The sequence below is a fragment of the Gnatocerus cornutus genome, chromosome 5, assembly GCF_029298725.1.
Source record: "Gnatocerus cornutus isolate USDA-ARS CGAHR chromosome 5, icGnaCorn1.1, whole genome shotgun sequence".
NCBI lineage: Eukaryota > Metazoa > Arthropoda > Insecta > Coleoptera > Tenebrionidae > Gnatocerus > Gnatocerus cornutus.
Genome location: NC_142237.1, coordinates 8,770,604 through 8,791,673, shown reverse-complemented (window position 1 = coordinate 8,791,673; position 21,070 = coordinate 8,770,604). Strand labels below are relative to the sequence as shown.

The window sequence follows — 21,070 nt, the reverse complement described above, 5'->3', positions numbered from 1 at the left end:
TTTTTATTGTAGTTTCATCCAGAAGTCTAATATGTATAGTTTGGCCGCTGAGGGATTTTAAAAAACTAGTTTAACTTTTATGAATTCAAATGTCATCTGTCAATAATGTCATTCGCCATGTTTGTTTATTATTGACCAAAAAAAGTGGACGGAAATGTGGAATTTTACGAAAATTTTGCACCTTTGTGAATGGAAAGCGACTTTTCATTAATAGAATGTTATGGAGAACCGTTGTCGTCTATGCGCCGAACTGGGCGCCGAGTACTACAACGCGCTTGAAGATCTGGATTTAATAATTCGAATTTTCCAGCTTTTTAACGTAAAAATAAGCAACGAAGACAAACTTCCGACCACGATATGTCAGCTTTGTGCCGAAACGGTCAAACACACGTGGGAATTCAGTCAGCACGTCCAACAATCACAGGAAGTTTTAAACAACATTCTTGTAGAAATCACAAAAAATGAGGAGGTTAGAATACAACACAAACCTGTGGTTGAAGACATCAAACCTTCAACCACTGACATCCTCACTACGGTGAAAAAAGAAGAATTATCTCAGAAACCAGAAAAAAACAAAAAGAACAGGCCTAAAAAAGAAAGTGATTCAGAGTTGAGCGACGCTGAACTCAACGACGACGGAACCGTCACCCCCAAAACAGAGCTTTTTGGTTGGCACACTTATCCATGGACATGTTGTGACTGTCAGTTAAATTTTACCAATTCTGAGGATTTGCGAGAGCATCATGCATCAATCCATGGCCAAGCTCCTTCTTACCCTTGTGCAGACTGCCCAAAAGTCTATACAAAATACAGTACATTTTTAACACATGTGAGAGTTCATCGAACAAAATTACGCTTCTGTTGCGACATTTGCGGGAAGTGGTTCCTGACAGTTCAAACCCAGAAAAAGCACAGGAATGAACATGGAGATGAAAGACCCCATTCTTGTAACACCTGTGGGAAAAGTTTCCGAATGCAATCAGCTTTAATGGTGCACGCCAGATCTCATTTACCGGCGGAGTTGAAAAACAAGCACCAATGCGACCAGTGCCCCAAAAGGTGAAATTTGACTTATTTTGTAATAAAGACAGTCAAAAAATATTGATTTTTTTTTCAGATTTGGAACGAAGCCGAACCTGATGGCCCACAAACGCATCCACGCGGGCGTCCGCGACTACACCTGCGATCAATGTGGGAAAAGCTTCGTCCAAAAAGGCAACCTCGACAACCACCTCATTACCCACACCGCCGCCCGTCCCTTCGTATGTACAACATGTGGAAAAGCATTCAAAACTTTGGTCCGCCTCCGAAAGCATGGTTCAGTCCATTCCGGTCTTAAGCCCCACCAATGTGATGTTTGTGGGCGCCAGTTTCGCGAACGAGGGACTCTTAAAGAGCACCATCGGATCCATACCGGTGCCATGCCTTTTACATGCGAGTTCTGTGGAAAATGTTTTCGGTTTAAAGGAGTACTAACAACACATCGGAGACAACACACCGGGGAAAGACCGTACTCCTGCCATGAATGTCAACATCATTTTACAAATTGGCCAAATTACAATAAGCATATGAAGAGGCGACATGGGATCAATACGAGTGTTACTGTAAGGAAGCCTCAAACTATTCCGCCGACGGGAATGCCACATCGAAATCCACCGGGAACAGTACTGGCACCTCCGCAACCGATTGCAATAACTGAAAGTTTTGTGGAGACTCCAGCGTCGTTTTACCCGGTTTTGAGTTTATATAATTTGCCAGAAGAATTATTGCAGCAGAGGGTTTGAAGAAGCAGTATTAGTTTGTTTAAATTCATAGTGGAGTCGGGAGTGCAAATCAATAAACTGTTTATACATAAGGTATCGAAAAGCTTAGTTTATGTTACGTAGATTTGTGGAAGTTGTATGAAGGCCATTAAGATCTCAAGATCTTAGAAAGTAGTGATTATATCTCTGAGATTCTATAATACAGAGGGATCAGCAATTATTCTCAACTTAAACAGATTTTATATTCAGTGCTTTTTATTAAGTTTAATCATTTTGAGCATAAAAGTTACAAGAAATAATACGTACTAGTAGTAGAATTGATTTTATATGACTGACATCAAATACGTACGAATTAATAGTGGACAAACGTTTTAAAGGTAACTGTGATAAGTGCTGATTGCTCTGTACTACTTTATTGTGTAATTCGTATATACAATAGGAAAAATGGCTATGTTCTCTACGTATTTTTTCCAAAAAACTTATTTATTTTTATGACAATGTAACACATTGCAAATTGTGTACAAAATTTATTTAATAAAAACAATGTTTAGTAATAAACAATGCCTCAGAGTAATTATTGGAGTTTTTTTGGTATTTGGACAAAAACTCATCAACATATTACACATTTTTTTTTGGAAGTTCGCAAGTAAAATTAATTTGACCTACAACATCTAAACACTCAGAAAAAATAATTTAAATCAAAGATTTTAACAGTTTCATGTCATCATATTACATACGTCTGACATTTTTTCATACAGTCAATCAAGCACAGACATGCTTTCATGATTTTGACACATACTCATTCACAAATTAATTTCCTAAAGTATATTTTGATTCTGAAGTTTTGTTTCTTTGGACTTTATGTAATAATAAGAATTTAGAATTCAAGTAAACAACAAGAAGCTTTCCAATGATCAAACAACTTACCATCATTTCTCGATCTCCAGAATAAATTTATGACTCCTTGAAGGCAAAAGATGGTCACAAAAGTTCTTAATTCACGCACAAACTAAAATAGATTGAAAAAATGAAGTAAAACAAAAACTTCCGGTTGTACGTCTCACAGATTTCGTGTTTCATTTTCAAAACATGACATTTGTTATTGTCACGTGACCATATTTCTATTTCTATTTATTGGTACTACTGAAAAATTGACGGACAATTGGTAAACAAACCGCAGTTAATTAGCATATTAATTAATTCTTAAAAAATGATGTAATCATGATTACGAATTTTTATTAATCCCCAGAACCATTGTCTGGAGAGTTTATCAATAATCATTGACCTTCAGCATTGTAATGTCAGTTCATCTTCTTCCCCCTACTCCCATAACAACCTGTTGTTGTCAACGTGGGTATGACGTGTAACTAACCTATAAAGAATAATCGGATGTAACGTCAGCAAGCGAGAGTCTGTGATTGTTCGAAGCAGTTTGCAGCGATTTTCTGACTATATTCGGTGAGTTTACTTATTTTTTTTTATAAAATCTTGCTCGAGATTCGTTGCATAAAAGGCTAATGTGAGATTACAATATAGGAAAGCGAAGATGCGACAGCTAAAAGGTGGTAAGCAGAAGGAAAGTTCAAAGGAAAAGAAACAAAGACGGAAAGAACATGCCGAGCTGCAAAAGCAAGTGAAAACAATTGTGCTCCCAGCCTTTGGAGTCGCGTTTATTTTCATAGTATTGTATGTTTATTTAAAAACCAGACCCAGCAACTATGTTATGGATTAGACTCAAGCCTTGTTTTGGTACTGAAAGAAATTATTTTTATTAATAAAAACCGTCTAAAAATGTATTTTTGTATATTTTCTGTTTCTGTTAATATAAATACATCTAAACTTCACATTACATGGGAAATGTTACAAAACATGTACACAAAAAAAGACAAGCTTCTTCTTCAAGTCTCTCACTTGGCCTCTTGGCCTCACTTTGTTTACTTTATTTACAACTTATCACAGCAAGTCTGATATGGCACCTCCAAACCAAACCAACACAATGGGGAGCAAGTATTGCGCTAGGGCCTTGTTGAGCGACATGGAAGCGGCACCCCCCGTCGGCTTCTCCGTTTTATCCGGATTGGGGGGCGGTTGTGCTCGTGGTACTTCATTATCTGGTTCGAAGTCGGTTTCTGGTGGCGGCACATTCTTGGGTTCTTCCTCTTCCTCAGAAGAAACGATCTCGAAATCGCCAGAGCCGGAACCACTTCCTTCTAAATTATCTTCTGTGTCGTCTATAAACTCGACTTCTTCGCCGCTATACGCTTTTCGCAGTTGATCGGTGAAGGTTTGGAGAACGTAGATCTGTTCTTTGATAAGGGAGGAGTTGCTCTTAAACGATCTGGAACCACCCTTGAAATCTCCAATGGAAGTGCCATTCCAGCATTTGCCATTTTCACTGGGGGAGGCTGAGATGTTATTGCAGAACTGGTAGGGCAGATGCGCCCAGAATTGACGCGCGTCGCGGACTCTCTGTAAAAAAAAAGATTCGAGTTGAAGGCTGCTATATTAGATTTTATGGCACATTAAATGTAAAGGACACATACACTAATTAGTGAGGGAAAGCGGGTTCTCATTTACATTCGGTCTCTCTAATTTGAAATATTTTAATATTATTTAAGACCGCCCCAAACCTTTTATGACAATAATTTCGTATTCATAATAAAATAATTATTATTATTATTATCAAACTTATGCGTTTACAGATGGTCAGAAAAACTATAACTTATGTATGAGCAAGGCGTGTTTTAGGAATGGTAAAAACGACAAATGTTTGTACATTATGTAATGTATATTCTATCTTTTTTAATTTTTATATCTATCGTCGTGTCTAATTTTTTTAAGTCGTTCACAACATTAACCAGATCCCATTAATTTTTGACAACGTAATTCGTCCCTTGATCGTAAATTCAATAAACAAACCGAGTAACAGATTTATTAGCTTCATCTTCGACATTTTTGTTTATGTAATCCTCTCCATCTGGCGTCATCATGACGCATACGTACCGTCTTAATATCCACAAGAAGCCTTTCCAAAACAGAACCTTGATCCTCCTCTTCGTACTTCTGCTTGTTCTTCTTTTTCTTAGATCCATTAACTTTCTTCAAAGTTGTAGATTTAACTTCGTACGAAGGATTATCGTCCAACGCATCTTTCGAGTTCGTCTTTCTTTTCCGCCTTTTCAGCTTGGGTTTCCCACAATAACCGTAAATTTTCTGCGAGACTTCCGTCCCGCTCTCTTGAAAGTTCATTATGGCTTCGGAGATTTTGATGTTGAGTGGTTCAACAACGATTTCGATGTTGTACGGTCCCACCAAGCGATCGGCGACCTTATCGAGTGCGTCTGCAAAATTAACAAAAAACGAATAAGCCGAAGAAAAAATATGAATATCGAGTTGGCAAGTTGGCAAGCCGCAAATGGCTCAATCTTTTATGTGCAGGTTCTTGCTCTACAGGTTTAGAATATTTATGCACATGTGTCGCCTGCCATTACAAATTTTTTAACGGCAACAGTTACAATTGTATGAAATTCGAAAAACTTATTTGAATTATTCATGAAGTCGTTAAAGAATCGTTCAGAATCGAAAATGTTAATTGGGTTTCAAAGTTTCAGGCACGTTTATCGATACGCATATTTATGAACGTACATGCGATTATAACAAAAATTAATAATGATGTAAATCATAGGTGAATGTTTACTCAACTTTTGTAATTTATCAATGAGTTCAGCTGTAATGTAATTTACGGCTTGACGAGGTCGTAAACACTTCTTTCAACTCCCGATCGAACAATCGGGATTGTTACCATGGCAGAAACAGCCACCACAGGGGAGACGTAAGTTTCATCAGAAGCTAAAAGCAACTTCAAAGAGCGCCAAACCTTTTGAGACACAATCAGTGTGAGCAGTTTTTTAGAACGAGATACTCTTAATCATTTTTTTTTCTCCATTCCAATTAACAGAGCGCTGTTCTCGCACTTGATTAGTTTTAAAATAAAACTTCTTCGTTTAACAATACAGAAAGGCAGATGGCAACAATATGCACATCAAATATTTGAGTCCATATGAAAAGTTTCACATGCGGGTACTTCAATTTTCCTACGGAAAATAATCTAAACAAGTGACAGTTGGAATTTGAGCAAGGCAAATAGGGCCTTGGCAACAGATGACACTTGAAAATAAAAGAAACATTACATGAGACTCTGCTTAAAACAACAAATGCTACAACGTATCGCATTTTAATAGCGCCAAAACTGCACCTGCCCGTGGCGGATTATTGACCCCATCAAAAGTGGCTTTGCATTTTTCTCATTCTATCAAATGTATTTATAAAAATCAACCACAATGTCAATTGTCCACTTTAAATTTATGTAATTCACGATAAGATAAAAACAGACCGAAATCCCATATATTGTTTGCAACTTCCAAATCCTGGTTTGTCACGAATCAATCGAAACAATTCAGTTTCCCCAAAACACAATGAATAAAATTCCTAGAAACGTGCCTTGAATTTAAGTGGGAGCGTGAAATGTTTTGACGAGATATAACGTGAATAACAAAGTATAAAGTCGATAGTATGAAGGGGTATCAGATTTTTATTTTTTTACAATGGACGATAAACCTCGATTAAGTAAACATACAAGCCAACCAACCAACACAAATAAGAGATTAAATCTCCATCAAACCGAGACAATAAATAATAAATATCGCAGATAACGAGAAAACGTCAAATTTTCTTGATAAATGAAATAAATGGTCTTATCTTCCTTTAGAATTCGGATAGTGTGATTAGCGCTTAAAACACGTATATAATGGAAATATACTTGTTCAAGTTCATAATAACCGGAGGATTTATGATGTAGCAAATTGTCCGGATTGTTCTGGAGGAAAATGTATTAAATTTAATATTATATCTTATCCCTTCACTTTATGCATAATTTCTTCGTATTTAGCATCATATCCTTATTGATTTCAAGTCTCAAAAGTGCGTCGACGCTAAGGTAGAAATGGCGGTGTGGCTACGACGCAAATTAGCACTGCCGCGAGTCTTTAAAGTCTTTAAATTCAAACGTCACACAAAGTATTTATTCAGATGTTATTTCTTTTGTGGCAATTTATCATTTGAGGTTATTTAAGTGCGTAAAAACGTAAAATAATGAACTGCAATTACGTAATTTGACTTTAATCTCTAAAGTAAAAAAAATATTTAACTATTATGTATGTGCTACTAAACTGTATTGATTGATATTTTATAACGACTACCGGGATATAAAATTATTGTAATTCAATTGAACTGGTTTTTTATCAGTAACAATTAAGAGCATTTTATGGACGTAAAGCAGTAAAAAATTAAATTAAAGTTTAAATAATTGCGGTTTTACAACAACTTTTTTAGTATTACGATAAGTTTTGCCATTTTGAGAAAAACCGCCCCTTTAGCGCAGCAGCACTTGTGCAAACAACTCGAGATAGCCGCAAGTGCGACAACCTAACAAAAAAGAAAAAAGCCACCGTAGCATTTTCTAGAAACACCAGCGATTTAGATCTCCAAGAAACCACATTTCCGAACTACAAAACTCGACTTTTTACGTTCACCTTTTAGGAGTGAACGCGCGGGTATAAATTCACATGTTTAAAGCCTCTCACAGTAGTCTATATATTACATAATCCTCCCACAACTTACCTATGAAATTGTCCCAATCGCTGCTAAAATCCACCTGATGCCTTAAACATCTTTGCAACACCGTCGTACAGTAATTGGAACATGTTCCCGCCCCTCGCAAGCCACTACAACTTCCACAATACCGCATTTGCACCATTTCCTTCTCGCACTCCTTGTCGAAGCCGACATTTACGAGTTTCCTCGCCGTTTCCGCTGCCGTCGCAAGCGCTTTGTAATACGTCCTGGTAGCAATAAAAGACCTTTTCAGTTGAAGGGTGAACTTGTGAGGAACATCGCCGAAGGGTTTGACGTCTTTCATGCGTTCCGAAACACATTCGAGGTATTTCTCGTCGAAATCGTACTGGCTGTTTATAACCTGGAACATCCTTTGGTAAAGGATAACAAAGAAGGACTCCAGAGTATCCGAAAGGCGAGTCGAACCCTTTCGGTAGTATGCCTCCAGTTCTCTAAAGAAGTCGCTGAAGACGTCGGAGTTTTGTAGATAGATTTTCCCGTACGTTTTTTGGAACATCTCATGGAATTCTATCTTTGAAGTGTTCATCATTTCGCGGAAAATGACTGTGGAAAAAAGAATTAGAATGTGTGGAAAAACAACACGACTGTTATTACCATCGAATTTCTTGGCGCGGCCGTCGATCAGCGAAGAAAGTCTTGAGATGGAGTCTCGGAGGAACGTATCCAGTTGGCGACGGTTTTCTGAGAACATGTCCTGTTCGAATTGTTTCGAACAGCAGGAATTCCTGCCGCATGTTTCTCCTGGAACAAATTGGTTAATTTAGTCGGCATTTTAGGAATTGTTTCGGATAATTAAAGCGAAGATTACCATAAAGGCTGAGGATTAATCGGATAAAAGCCCGAATTAGGCAAGCTGAGGTCAACGCGACGCATACAAAGGTTTCGAGGATTAAAAGCGTATTATCATTATCAAAAGGCAAATTTACATTCTGTCATGTTTTTCTTGCAAGAACCGCAGTAAGACCTGATTCTATTTGAAGAAGAATAGAAAGCGTGTCTCGGCTTGTTCGTACCAAACAATCGTCGCCAGAATTCTATAAATTTATGTAAAAAGTGAAGCGGAATTCGGAGAGAAATTTACGGGTATCAGACCAAATGATTATTTTTTGGGTACCAAAAATAACAGGTTAGACGGAGATTCTTCACAGATTCTCCTAATTTTATTTGTTTTTATTTTGTTTAGTGGTTTCCGCTTACTGCTTAAGTAAATCTCTGCCAGCAATGTTGAATGTTGCTTGTTTCTAAATTTTTGTCTTTTGCCAGCAAATCGAAACACCCAACCTCCACTCCCCAGGATTCCTCACGTTCCCAATTAATTTCGAGCGTCAAACATCCATTTCACTTAAAGTTTTCGACATTTCTCACATTCCTCTAATCGATGTTAATAACAAAACCCGTCGATCTATTGAGCGTGACGAAAAAAAAAGTCCTTCCAAGTCGACATCAAGTCCAATGAATAATTGTACAAAACCCTGTCTCTTTTTTCACTTAATTAATGACAAAAATATGCAAAATGTGCATAAATTACCCGAACAAGTCCTCTCCGACAATAAAAATTTTGTTTATCGGTTCTTTATAAGGCGATGACTACATTACCGGCGATTCTATAAAAGGTCGGGTTCATCGATTGCCGAAAAATCGCATCCGTTGATGCAAGGTCGCAGACAAGTCCGGACCTGCTCCTCGTCTCACTATTTCGGAATGTGGAGAATTTGTACTTTTGGGAACTGAAAGGTTCTACCTGGAAGGTGACGGCCACGAGGAATCTCCATGGTGCTCGATGGGGCGTGTAAATCGAAGCTTAACTCGTCCGAACTTGAATAAAGTCAACAATGGGAACCATCTAAGCGATGGATTTCAAATAAAAAGCCAGAAGGGAGTTCATTGATGAAAAACGACGGAGATGACGTAAGTTGCAGGCGTGTAGGGTCTGGCAGAAAAAGTAACAAAAAGGAAAAAGAGAAATGGTTTTGAACGTTTTTTATGGAGAATTAATGCGGCAATGTGGCGGTTTTAACGCTATTTATATTTCTGGAGGATTTATTTTATTAACGATATCGAGACGCATTATACGATCAATGATCTGCGGTTTATTCAGTTTTTACATTGTATGGTCATAATAAGCATTGGAGTGTCCTTTTATAACGCATATCATCAATATCATTCACGCTATTCAATACAAAATCTTATTCTGTTTTTTACTTAGAATTAATTAAAATTTAGCAAGTTTCCTTGTATGACGAAAACAATTTATTATTAAAACTGGTGTGGCCACCATCATTTAATCATCCCATTTGAAAGCGTTAAAATTTGTTCACACTTCTCGGTTTTTCAAATTTGTCTGGATTATGACCCATAACAAACCAGTATGATAAAATAATTCCTTTTCAGGGTAGAAACGAACATTTCTCACGCCTTTAATGAAGCTGAAAGTGCCATTTATGATTTATTTCCAAGATTTTTCTCTTCTCTTGGCTAAATATCTTAAACTTGTATTTAATGGCATCATTTGTTTTTCTAGCAATTCTAAAATTGGAATGTAATAACAAACTTTCAAACAACTCTTTTATCATTTTAGCGTACACACTGGCTTTACTGGTAATTGAAAACGGAGGCCGTTGGGACGAGTGCTTTAAACTTTTGAGTCTCGAATCCAAACCAAAATTTTGTGATCTGTCAACTTGTTTGGCACTCGCGAAAGTGATTTAGAATAACAACGATAGCAACATCACGACACGATGTCACGATATGGCCTTCGGTAATTTTAATATCCAAGAAATAATTAGATTATTAATCTAAATTTTGTATGTAAACAATAAACAAAATGTTGTTCTTTTTTACGTGACAGGTGGCAAATTCTCCTTGTTAGTCATCCAAATATTTTACCTGTGACCCATTTGTACAGTATAAATTTATTTAGGCGCATCTCGTAAATTCCAAATCAAATTCTCATTATCAAAGAGGATTTTGGTAATCGTTTTATCACCCTACAAATGTAGAAAAGTGGAACATTCCTCCTGCAGAGGTTTTAGGTTAAATACCGATCAGAATTTGCATTCGATGGATATAAACATTTTTAGCTTTTGCGTCAATCATTACATAAAATGTCATAAATACAGTTCTATGGTTTGTTTATGTAAGTTTGTTATTACATCTTCTTCATATTGTAAATTCAAACCAACTTCTGTTTCTGAAAGCTTTTATTGGCAATTTTGGCCCAACCGACTGGTGTTTGCGGGTGCGAAAAGCAAATTGCAAACTGCAAGAATTACTACTTTCCAAGAATTTTTAATCTCTGCGACAACTCAAAACTCCCACTCTTTCTCTCAAATACACACCTGAGCATTATCACAAAGCTAACTGACTGATTCTTATCAGTGCCTCACCCCTCGAGCGTCGGTAGCATTATAGTACCGACCATAAATCAATCGACTTTATACAACAGAATGAAACAAACAAACAAAACTAACGGAACAAATCCATTTTCACATAAAGTGTACCATAAAACACGAAACGCTCGACTCACTTCGGAAACATTGATTGGGTGATGTATGGGAGACTTCCCCAACACCATCATCCACCCTCTTAACGTTTAAGGGGGCAATTATAAGCAATTAAAAAATCGCTCCAAACTTTTCCCAGTCAAAGTCATCCAGGATTTATGGCTGGCGGTGTTGAAGCTCAAAGACCGTAAAAACAGACATGAGTAGTGCACTTTACCTGACCGGATTTCGACCAGTGGCGGAACGAAAGTTAGTACAGGATAATTGCATTTTTGTCAAATGAAGCAAAAAAAAAGAAACTAAACCCAGCAATAAAATAGGCGGTTTTTGTTTTGTTGTGCGTCGTAAAAGAGTTGTCATTTTTGAACTGACGAGGCTACCTGTATGAGTAAGCTATAAGAAAAAGTAACCGACATTCGGTGCAAATCGTGTTCAAATTAACTTTTTGTTTGAGTTGAAGACAATTCGCAACAAGATTTTCGTTGTTATAAAAAGACTTCTCCGCCGCTGACCCGTGAAGAGGAAGCCGTCTTCGTCACCTGCACTCTACAGACGGTTGCGATAAGAAAAACCACTTCATTAACGGTTCAAAATTCCTCAAATCTCCTGTTTATTTGCTCAAAAAGAGCCCCACTTAATTACAACATCATTAGATCCTCTCAACATTAGAATAACCGTAAGTAAAAAAGAAACAACAAAACGGTAACGATTTAATTAAACGTTTGGCCCCGTGATCTCTCACGAATCCGTGGTTTTATTGTTCGGTTCCGTTTCGAGCTTTCATTCCTCGGACCACACCTGAACTCTGCGGGTACCCTCCAGGGGCGGATCTGGCGCAAATCTGTACTCGAAAAAGCCCACCTTTGACGTGTTTGAGTAATTAGAGGTGATGCTGTCGCAGGTATTACGAGTCTGGACACCTACGCCTGCTCTGGACCACTCTTGGATTGTGTGAAAGAGGACGTTGAGGTGAAGCGGCGACTTGAAAGCCCCTTGCATATTTGTGGGCCGTCCTGCTCGCGCCGTGCACCTCTTCGTCTGGCCCACTCGCCAGGGCTGGACTCCCAAGAAACAATTAAGCGGAATCGAACGCTTTGGAGGAAATTGCCACTTACCGCACAAACGCCGGGGAAAGTGTCATGAATAAAACTAATTACGAATCTCCCCAGATTGGACCTAATAACTAGAAGGATCGATTTCGACAAAATAAAACTTTCATAGAAGACATTTCGTGTTAAAACAACATCACCACTCTCGGTGAAACCCTTTTGTCTTCTCTAAATGTTGACATTTCTCTGGCATTTCTCGCCGACACCTGAACGACTCTGAACAAATTTCTTGAGTAACTCGATGACAATGAACATCATAAGAACTGCCAACAGAGAGGAACAAATAAAAAGTGGGAATCTTGGATTTGCCGCCACGCTGTCCAGACCTAACAATACTCGATTATTAAATGTGTCCACAAAAAAGAATGGATCATTTAGACCAGTCGGAGGACGAAAAATTAGTGGAAGTCATTAGTACGCTTTAGAGGGCGTAGTGCTTGAGGTTTGAAACGCCACAAAACCAAATTTTCTGAGAAATTGATTTTTTTGTTTTTCGCGTTGGCACCTTGGCCCTTTGGGCCCCAATCCACTCCTGCCTAAATAGCGCCATCTAGGTAGGCGCGCTGTCCTTGTCTGGAGTGGATGACCGCACTCATCGTGGGAGAGACTGCGCCACCAAGCATCCGAAGAATGCGAATGTTTTAACGCTACCTAATTAGTTATATATTATCAATATCTCGTCCAGACAGGTGATCAGGTGCGAATTTTTCGAAGCCTCGTACCACACCCTTGTGATTAAGTTGCTTGCATCAACTGCAAAAAAACTCTTTCAATCAACCAAACCGGATGATAGAAAAACGTGTTATTGAAATGTCAGGATCAATGTTTACCATTTTTTTTCAAAGAATTGTAATCGGATTTTGTCACGAATGACCGATTCGTAAATGGAAAAGAAAATTAAGACGCGCTATCAGTAGCGAACATGAAGAGCTTTTAATTAAAAAGCATGGCGTGAAAAAGGGTTTTTTCAAGAAGGGTTGTGGTGTTAATTGTGGCAAAATGGGAAATGAGAAGATTGCGAGATAGTGAAGGAAATGAGGTCGGAGACCGCTAGAAAGGTGCTCGGATAAAAGGATGCTTAAAAATGCATCAGACATAAGTGAAATTGAGAATACGAAATGATAATCACAGGGAATGGAGAAAATAACATATTAAATTTGAGACTGTGCAATTTAGTGAAGGATGGAATCCGGTAACAAAAAACGTAAAAGTGACGTTGAAATATACACTTAACAAGTCACATTCTGACGGGTCGATTTCAAGTCACTGCGTTAACGCAAATTTGCAACCGTTGCCAAGGTAGTATGAGCAATGTGATTGGCGTTGCTACGGTGCAAATGGGATTTGCAGTAACGCAAGTCACACTTGAAATCGACCCCTGAGTCAGTGAGTTTTTTTGTAAACATCCGAAAGGATCGCCTCTTTTTGTTGTTGGGGCAGTTGTGATTAATCGACAAAAATCTCCTTACTTATTATGGGCTTTTCTAATAAAGTTTGACACACTGAATCGGAAATTCGAACCTCGGCAGATGTACCATCGCTTGGGCGGCTGTTGGTATTGAACAAACACAAATGGCAAATCGCCAAAACCATTTACATACTTCATTTTTAGTTCAATCAGACAAGATAACTATGCTAATTGCAAGTCAAGAAAAACAATTTTTCAAAAATGCAGTAGTTTTGAAACTAGAGACAAACAGATTTGAAAATCCTTTTGAAGAATATTGCCGCTTTGTAAATTTAAAATTTTAATACCTTTATATTAAGAAATAACTACATTTCACGACTTATTCCTTCTATATGCTTAACCTCAATTTTTAACAGCATCTATCATAATATCAAACATCCGTTTATCTGTTTCAGTAGTCTGTTTCTGATGCTAATTTACACTAACTTCTCTCAACAGTTTCGTCATCTCAGATAAGTCAGAAAATCTTCATTCTAATTAATTTAAACTACTTTGTTTACCATGAAAAATACGTCAACGAAATTGTAAGAAAGGTAAAAGGTGAGTGGCCGCATCATCTTTACGCCTAATAATAAATCTGAAATCTATTTTTGTCACCACAAATAAATACTTCGGATGTACTGAAAAAAATCCGTCAAAGACACGCACATTTTATGTCACGATCAATTTTTGTCACAGTGTGTTGGGTGGCACAGTCGGCTTGAATTAAGTTTGCAATGTCAAGAGCGCCCCTAAGTCCAAGTCTTTAAAAAAAATTTCAACATTTCGTAATTGTTATCATTACCTACAATCGGTGGAAAAACATTAGCTTTGAGAGTCTGTCGCTCAGGCTTAAAAAGAGCTTAACTAAACCCGGCTTAAGACTGTCTGAGCTCAATTCTCTTAATTTAAGCACACTAAAGTTAAGCACGGTTTAAGCTGAAATTCGCCGCCACTGAGAGATGAAGAACTATCTTTATATTATATCAGTCGATATCCACAGCAATACATGAAAAATCAATGTTAAAATGAAATTACAAAAACCTCGACGGAATGGTATAATTTAGTCTCACTTCAGCTTGACTTTATGAATCTTTTTTAATAAATTTCTCCAGATCCATAACCATAACTTCAATGTTTTATTACTTTTAATGGTGATGAATAAAAATCTGAAATCAAAAATTTAATATTCGCATGATATTGAAATGGACACCACAATTTCTAGAACCGAAGCTTCTAAACGCGATGTTACGCTGATAACGCCAAAATTGTTGAAGTATGCCAATCGATTAAATTTACTTCAATCTTTTATAATAATATAGCATTACCTTATTAGTCAAATTATTACTTTTGTATCTTGATCAACATAAATAATCAATATTTGCACGGCTTGGAAAGTGACACGCTACACTCTTTTACCGAAGCCGGTCCTGGTCAATAGAGCTCTAAAACCGTTGCTTTTCATTGAAGTTCTATTGTTCCCCTTTAGTTTCATAATGTCAGCAATTTGTTTGAAATTCAGAAACAGAATTTCAATATATAGAAGCAACACCCTGCATATTTGATTAGTTTTAATTATAAATTCAAATCAAAACGCCACTAGGAACATCTGACACTTTTATATTATTAGTTTGCAGGCGCCTGTCTCGTGTTTGCGCCTTTTATCTCATTCTTAATTACACAAAAACGTATGAATATTATAAATATAATAGGATCCTATCCATCACTGTTTTCTTTGGCTAATCTCCCCATTATTCAAAACGGACTTTTCTGCTTAACTTGACACCCTGCGAAAGACAATACCAATTTCCATTGCAAATAAAGTGTAGCCGACACGCCAACCCCGTTAACGAGAAAACTTTTGGACTCACCCGAATCAATATGTTACGTTAAATTTATAATTTACTAGACTTTTTGTGAGCAATTTCACAAGTTTTGAGGAAATCAATTGGCCTGAATCTGTCCGGATCGCTGGCAACTGTGTGTAATTAGCATCAGTTCCGGTCGTCATTTGAGTTATCAATGAAAGAGCGATAAAAGTTTGAACGGTACCATTGACTCTTCGAATAATGGCTTCCTTTGAAGCCGGTAGCAGGTAAAAATTGATAGGAGATAAAGGTGGCATTGTAGGATCGATCACGCGAATTGCCGAATGGTGCTTAATAGTAGCGATTATAGCGCCTCGTAATAGACACGTTTTTGGTGTTAAGATCGAGGTCTTCAACATCTGTCTGGTGTCACGCCTTGGAATTTTCGTCATGTCCAAAATAATTTGTTGGGTAAATAGGATGCGTGTTCTGATCTTGTTCGTTTTGTGTTCTTCTACAGAGCACTGTATATTTACCTTGTGTTGACACGCATACCGCTCTTGAATCTGTTTATTTGGTCTGTCTCGTAAGTCGTCTTTTACACGTGTTTTATCTCGAGATAAAGGAAAGTTTGATCGACTGTTTATTCTGATGGGCGGTAGTTGGTTTTAACGTGTGATGGAAACGAGAAATTTCATTTTTCTTTCATAAATATTTATGAATGTGGCGTTGAAACACCAAACACTCAATGAGTAAAAACTGTAATTCAATTAGTTCAAGAGTCTTTAATTGACCCATCCGCTACTGAAGAGCACCCTTCACTTAATATTACACACATTAGAGACCATTTTCTAGACCATTAGATATAAGCGAAAATTTCTACAGTGGTTATAGCTGCGACTTTTGTTTTCACATTCAGGGTCCAACTTCTTTAAATTTCTCTTGATGTGTCTGGACAGCATTGACCTATATGTCAGTGGTTAACATTCAAAAACCACATGATGCAAAGGCAAGAAACTTATTAATTGAGTAAGTAAAACGTGCCATTATAACGCGTGTGGCCCAACAGCACCCTAAAATTATCTTTCGCCTAATGCTACATTAAAACATTTTTAGTAGCCTCGTCTGAAGTGTATTCTTTTGTGATATTTCTAGTAATTTATTCACCTGCGCCTGACCAGGGTCTATAAAATTATTATTATTATTATTCGTAGACTACGTGTGTTCCTCCCAGCCCATAACTCACGCGATGCCTTCAATTCCATTGTCTTCCAAAATTCACTTTTTCGTGTTTCTGCAGCGACACCACCTTTGATTGCTGTCTTTTGTGGCTGGAAAATTATAGCTTAGCTGGTGAGATTGCGTGATTCCCATACCAAGCGGTCTGCAAAAGTTCCCACTTGGGAATACTTCCCCTTTTCTTTGACGATCTAAATCTGAGGTCGTAAATTCATTGCGAGTGGCCAAAGGCCTTATATCGTTGGTTTGTCTAACAAAAACATCGCTGTTTATTTGAGTGGAGATGGATCAATAAACGCTCTTTGATCAGAGTTCCCAGTGAATTTTTCGCCAAGAATGCGGAAAATATGGTGGCAAGGTCAAGCAGAGGAAGATGCAATTTTGGAGTCGACTTAAAATAGAACTTTGTTTCATTTTTATGCCCAGCTTGAACATTCCATGCAGGATTTACATTAACTTCTGTGCATACGTCTTATCTAATCGGCTCCAGCAGCGTTTAGATTTGTAGGCTAACATTGTTGTTCTTGTACAAACAGTAATTTAGTGTGACGACTTCGCCACTTCCAGTAATACCCGACTTAAACGAGGGATTAGAAAAATTGGGACAATCACTAATGGAAACTCGGAGGCGCTCAAGAACGACTAAATGTCTTCTGGGGCTAATCAGTTCAAATCATGGGAGATTGCCTAACCCTCTTGTCTTTTTGTAGCTATAACTTTACGACTGACCTAGAGCAGTTTCAAGTTTACAAAGTCAAACTGGAAGTTTACACTATGACCCCAGACCACACGTGTAATTTCTTGTAACCTTGCACATAATATTATAATGAATTTGAATATCTATAAAGTAGCTACAAATTAGAAGCCATTATTACTTAATGTGACAAACAACAAACCATTAATTTAACAACAATTCTTCTTGATAAAAAGTAGAACTCAATTGTCGATATTAAAAAAATGATGGAAAAGTGTACTTATAGAGACAAGAAACTTGGGAAATTATCTTAAAAAGGAGTTAGAAGCGTCACACTATGTTTATCCAGCGCACCACAGGGCATTACAGCCCCCACCGAGAAAACCTGTGATCTTGTGATTGCCGCCTCCTAATGCAATCAACATAATTAATTTCCAACACCCAATCAATTCCGCTAGATTTTGTTTGATTGATGTGTTTATTCATATCATTACCAATGTGAAGAAACTGTTTGACATTTCATCCATCCACTAAAGACTTACATTAGCAGCAGCTGTCTCTACATTTCCGACAATTTTCGACAAGATTGTATACACTTCGCCTCAATCAGATTTTATTTCTGATCTTATTTCAATTTAGCGCTCCGCCTTCGGAAGTAGCCTTCTTCTCGCTAATTAGCCAGCTTCAGATCAAATTTACATACAATCGCCTCAAAGTAAATACCAGATTCTCTTCAAACACAAAACATCTGCTGGAAGAACTGCCGTTGGCAGGTGACCCATTTCCACCCTCCTGGTAGCCACAAGCCCAGATTATCTATAATCTATAAATACTTGTCGGGATTATTTGTTTGTGGGAGGTTAACTGTGGCATTGACGTTCCAAGAACTTGCGTGTTTGAAGAGAAGAATGCGAGGAATCTTCGGTCCACGCTTCCAAGTGTCTACAAAAATTTTATCCATCTATTTTATCATAAGCAATAAAAACCAAATCGAGTTGTTTTTCTTTGACTAATGTTTTAGGCGTCGCGACTTCTTGAGTCAGACGTGAATCACCGCGGATGTTGGACCATGAGCACATTCTTCCTGCGAGATTATTCGCGGCAAAACCGCAACATGTAGTAGTCTCGCCACTAAAACCAATAAAAATTGTTGTTTGTGTTGCTGGGTGGCCAAAGGGCTACCAAAGCAGAAGCGGAAAAAGACGGCGATTTATTGTTTTTCGGAGCAGTTCAGTTTGATTTTTAGGCCTTCCAAGAGGTGTAAATCGTAAAGGTCCATTTGCCCCAATCGAAAGACCACGGAAACACGTGTCGTCCTAAATTTAGAAACGGAAACGCACGTGTAGTTTTATAACCAAACAACCCTTGCGTTTACCCATGAAATTCGATAGTCCCGAAGCTAAATAAACAGAAAGCGGCTAATTAGATCTCCGAAACGGATCAGCGATAAAACCCCAAAAGAAAAAAACAAACATTTACAAGACTTCAACGTGTGTATGACATTATTATTACACGCGGAGCGGTCGGTGCAATAAACGGCGGATACAGTAAAAATGTTATAAAACAAACCAGCGCTGCGCTTCTGAGATAAAAAAGCCGCCATAACGTCTTCATTTAGAAAGGTGGTGCGGTGAGTACTTTCCAAGATAATTCCTCTTTATTCGTGACACCTCGTGGAAAATTATCACAAGATGTGTACATAGCGGCGCGCTTTCAAAGGATATCATGCACTTGAAGCTGATGGAGGTGACGATTGAAGGACGATGTGATTGGCAGTCTGCAAGTGCGATTTCCAACAGGAGAATTCTAATTAGGATGATCGAAAACAATGGATTTGGAGGTGATGACATGTGATGGAACCGCAGAATTCGGGGAAGGAAAAATGACTGTTCTGGATCATCATGCAAATTAACATATTAGACAAACTAACAGCTATATTTAGATATTTAACTACTCCGAGATTTAAGTGTTCTGGTTAGCTATGTAAATATGGGAAGCATAATTTTGTATTGATTACTTGGGTGTGCATTTGATGAATAATTCAACACCTCATTTGCAACCTCGCAACGATCTGATTGTGAGAATATAAAACCCCAAATTTTGCCCGAGTTTTCCAAAAATGAAAGCCCTTTCGTTAACCCAAATCAAATTATCCTCTAACTGGATTACACTTATGTTATTCCATTTCCTCCGCCGCAACAGGCTCATAATCCCAAATTCCCATGCCCGCCGGGGTTCAAACCCATAAAACCGTCACGTCTATATTAGGGCGAAATAGGATAAAGGGTTTAGTATAATAATAAAAATCGACCGCCCTTTACTCAGACAGCCTTTGGGAACGAAATGTCGCCGACAGTCCATCGATCCGAAAATTCCTCGGATTGTAAGTATGGATTTTGGCGAGGTTGCCGGGTCACCTTCTGCACCTTCATGGTCAAGTCTGGACATTGCAAGAATTTCGCGGTACAACAGATGTTTGAAACTGACTTAAATGGCACAATGCAGAAGAAATATGCACAATCACTGCTGTATTTGTTGGTTTTATGTCGTGTATGAATATTAATGGCGGAATTATGGAAATTGTAAATTCGTTGTGAAGTTTCCAGGGTGGCACAAAATCACGCTCGGATGATGGATTTAGTTTTGTGTGTTTCAAATTCGTTATCTGATAAGAATAAGGTGAGGTTCCAAAGTGTCGTTTTGTTGGTCGAGACAAGAGAAAACTGACTTAAAGTGTAATTTGAAGGGTGAGGGACAGCTCGAAACGAAGGGTGACGACCGGAATACAAAATCAAGTTGAAAAAACCAAACCACCAGAACACTTCACAAAAGAATTCCAACGGCGGATTGTGCTGGGATTTTCCCCAAATCCTTTAATTACCACTTAATTTAAATACTCCGATTAGAGTAAAGATAAGTCAAAAACTGAACCTCTGATAAACCAAAGCGCCGAAGTACAATAATTCGGTTCTAACCTTTGACTTTAACCCCTAATAAAGATAAGCCTGTCATTACCTCAACCCCCTATAAAAGCAGGTAAAACCCGCATCCCCTATTTGCACCTTTCAATTAAACTCTCGATTTTTGTAGTATGCCCGGGGTGGTCCGCAAACAGGAAACCACCGCTGCAAAAAAGAATACTGTAAATATTTCCTGATTGTCGCGAGCACAAAGACAGGGCGTGCCAACATATTATTGAACAACCCCAGGTCTCTTTAAAAATAACTCCCTTTGCAGATGTGTGTGTCATTTCACACCCTCATTCATCACCGAGGGCTGAACCCCGGATAATTGATTATTCACCATTTTATTGGAGCACTTCTATTGAAAACAGAGTTGGAAAACCGTGAGAAGGAGACCTAGGGTGTTGGAGTATTAATCCCGAGGGTGGAAGGTGTTTTAAGTAATTGTGAGTGGTTACATACATGAGATTGTTCTACGCTTGCTTTCAGAGACACAGTGTAGGCGACAGTTTTATTGTTTTGCAGGCAGACCTGTCTCGGACTTTTAAGTAGACATAATATTTTTACCTGAGTTGTATTATTGCTGCATAATAAACCTCTCTTTACAGACTAAACTGTCCATAGTTGTGCCTTCTAAAGCAAATACCAACACGATCGGACTTAATGCATTAGATCGTAAAATTATGATCTAAAATAAATAAGCTAAAGTCTCTTAAGGTGCAGTACATTAGAAACATAACAGTTCAACGGTTTTGCTCGTAGCTGTGGGTAGGTACAGTTGTTTGCAAAGAAAATGGGTGCAAACGGCTATAACTTTGCTTGGTGGTTTTCATTCTCAAACATCTGTTTC

The 21,070-nt window shown here is 38.0% G+C and overlaps 3 protein-coding genes across 3 annotated transcripts in view; 2 read left to right on the top strand and 1 right to left on the bottom strand.

The window, feature by feature from the left end:
* The first annotated feature begins 83 nt into the window (after positions 1-83).
* Positions 84-2,338, top strand: LOC148174158 (uncharacterized). Its single transcript, XM_088037421.1, has 2 exons — positions 84-1,059; positions 1,118-2,338. Exons 1-2 carry the CDS (start codon positions 221-223, stop codon positions 1,782-1,784), a joined length of 1,506 nt encoding a protein of 501 aa, XP_087893547.1. The 5' UTR covers positions 84-220; the 3' UTR covers positions 1,785-2,338.
* A 633-nt stretch (positions 2,339-2,971) lies between these two features.
* Positions 2,972-3,559, top strand: LOC148174157 (single-pass membrane and coiled-coil domain-containing protein 4 homolog). The gene is made up of 2 exons (XM_088037436.1): positions 2,972-3,221; positions 3,300-3,559. The coding sequence occupies exon 2, from the start codon at positions 3,310-3,312 to the stop codon at positions 3,493-3,495; it is 186 nt and encodes a 61-aa protein (XP_087893562.1). The 5' UTR covers positions 2,972-3,221; positions 3,300-3,309; the 3' UTR covers positions 3,496-3,559.
* LOC148174149 (uncharacterized) overlaps positions 3,550-21,070 on the bottom strand; it is a 104,070-nt gene continuing 86,549 nt past the window's right edge. The window contains exons 9-12 of the mRNA XM_088037420.1: positions 8,052-8,198; positions 7,443-8,000; positions 4,767-5,104; positions 3,550-4,232 (exon numbers count right to left, since the gene is read on the bottom strand). Of these exons, the coding sequence (XP_087893546.1) occupies positions 3,717-4,232; positions 4,767-5,104; positions 7,443-8,000; positions 8,052-8,198 (1,559 nt within the window). The 3' untranslated portion in view covers positions 3,550-3,716. The remainder of the gene's footprint in view (positions 4,233-4,766; positions 5,105-7,442; positions 8,001-8,051; positions 8,199-21,070) is intronic.

Bases quoted from the DNA above. Each gene is read 5' to 3' on its own strand.
- LOC148174158 (XM_088037421.1), top strand. From the start codon at position 221: ATGGAGAACCGTTGTCGTCTATGCGCCGAACTGGGCGCCGAGTACTAC. The intron at 1,060-1,117 runs GTGAAATTTGAC...TTTTTTTTTCAG, and splicing joins TGCGACCAGTGCCCCAAAAG to ATTTGGAACGAAGCCGAACC.
- LOC148174157 (XM_088037436.1), top strand. From the start codon at position 3,310: ATGCGACAGCTAAAAGGTGGTAAGCAGAAGGAAAGTTCAAAGGAAAAG.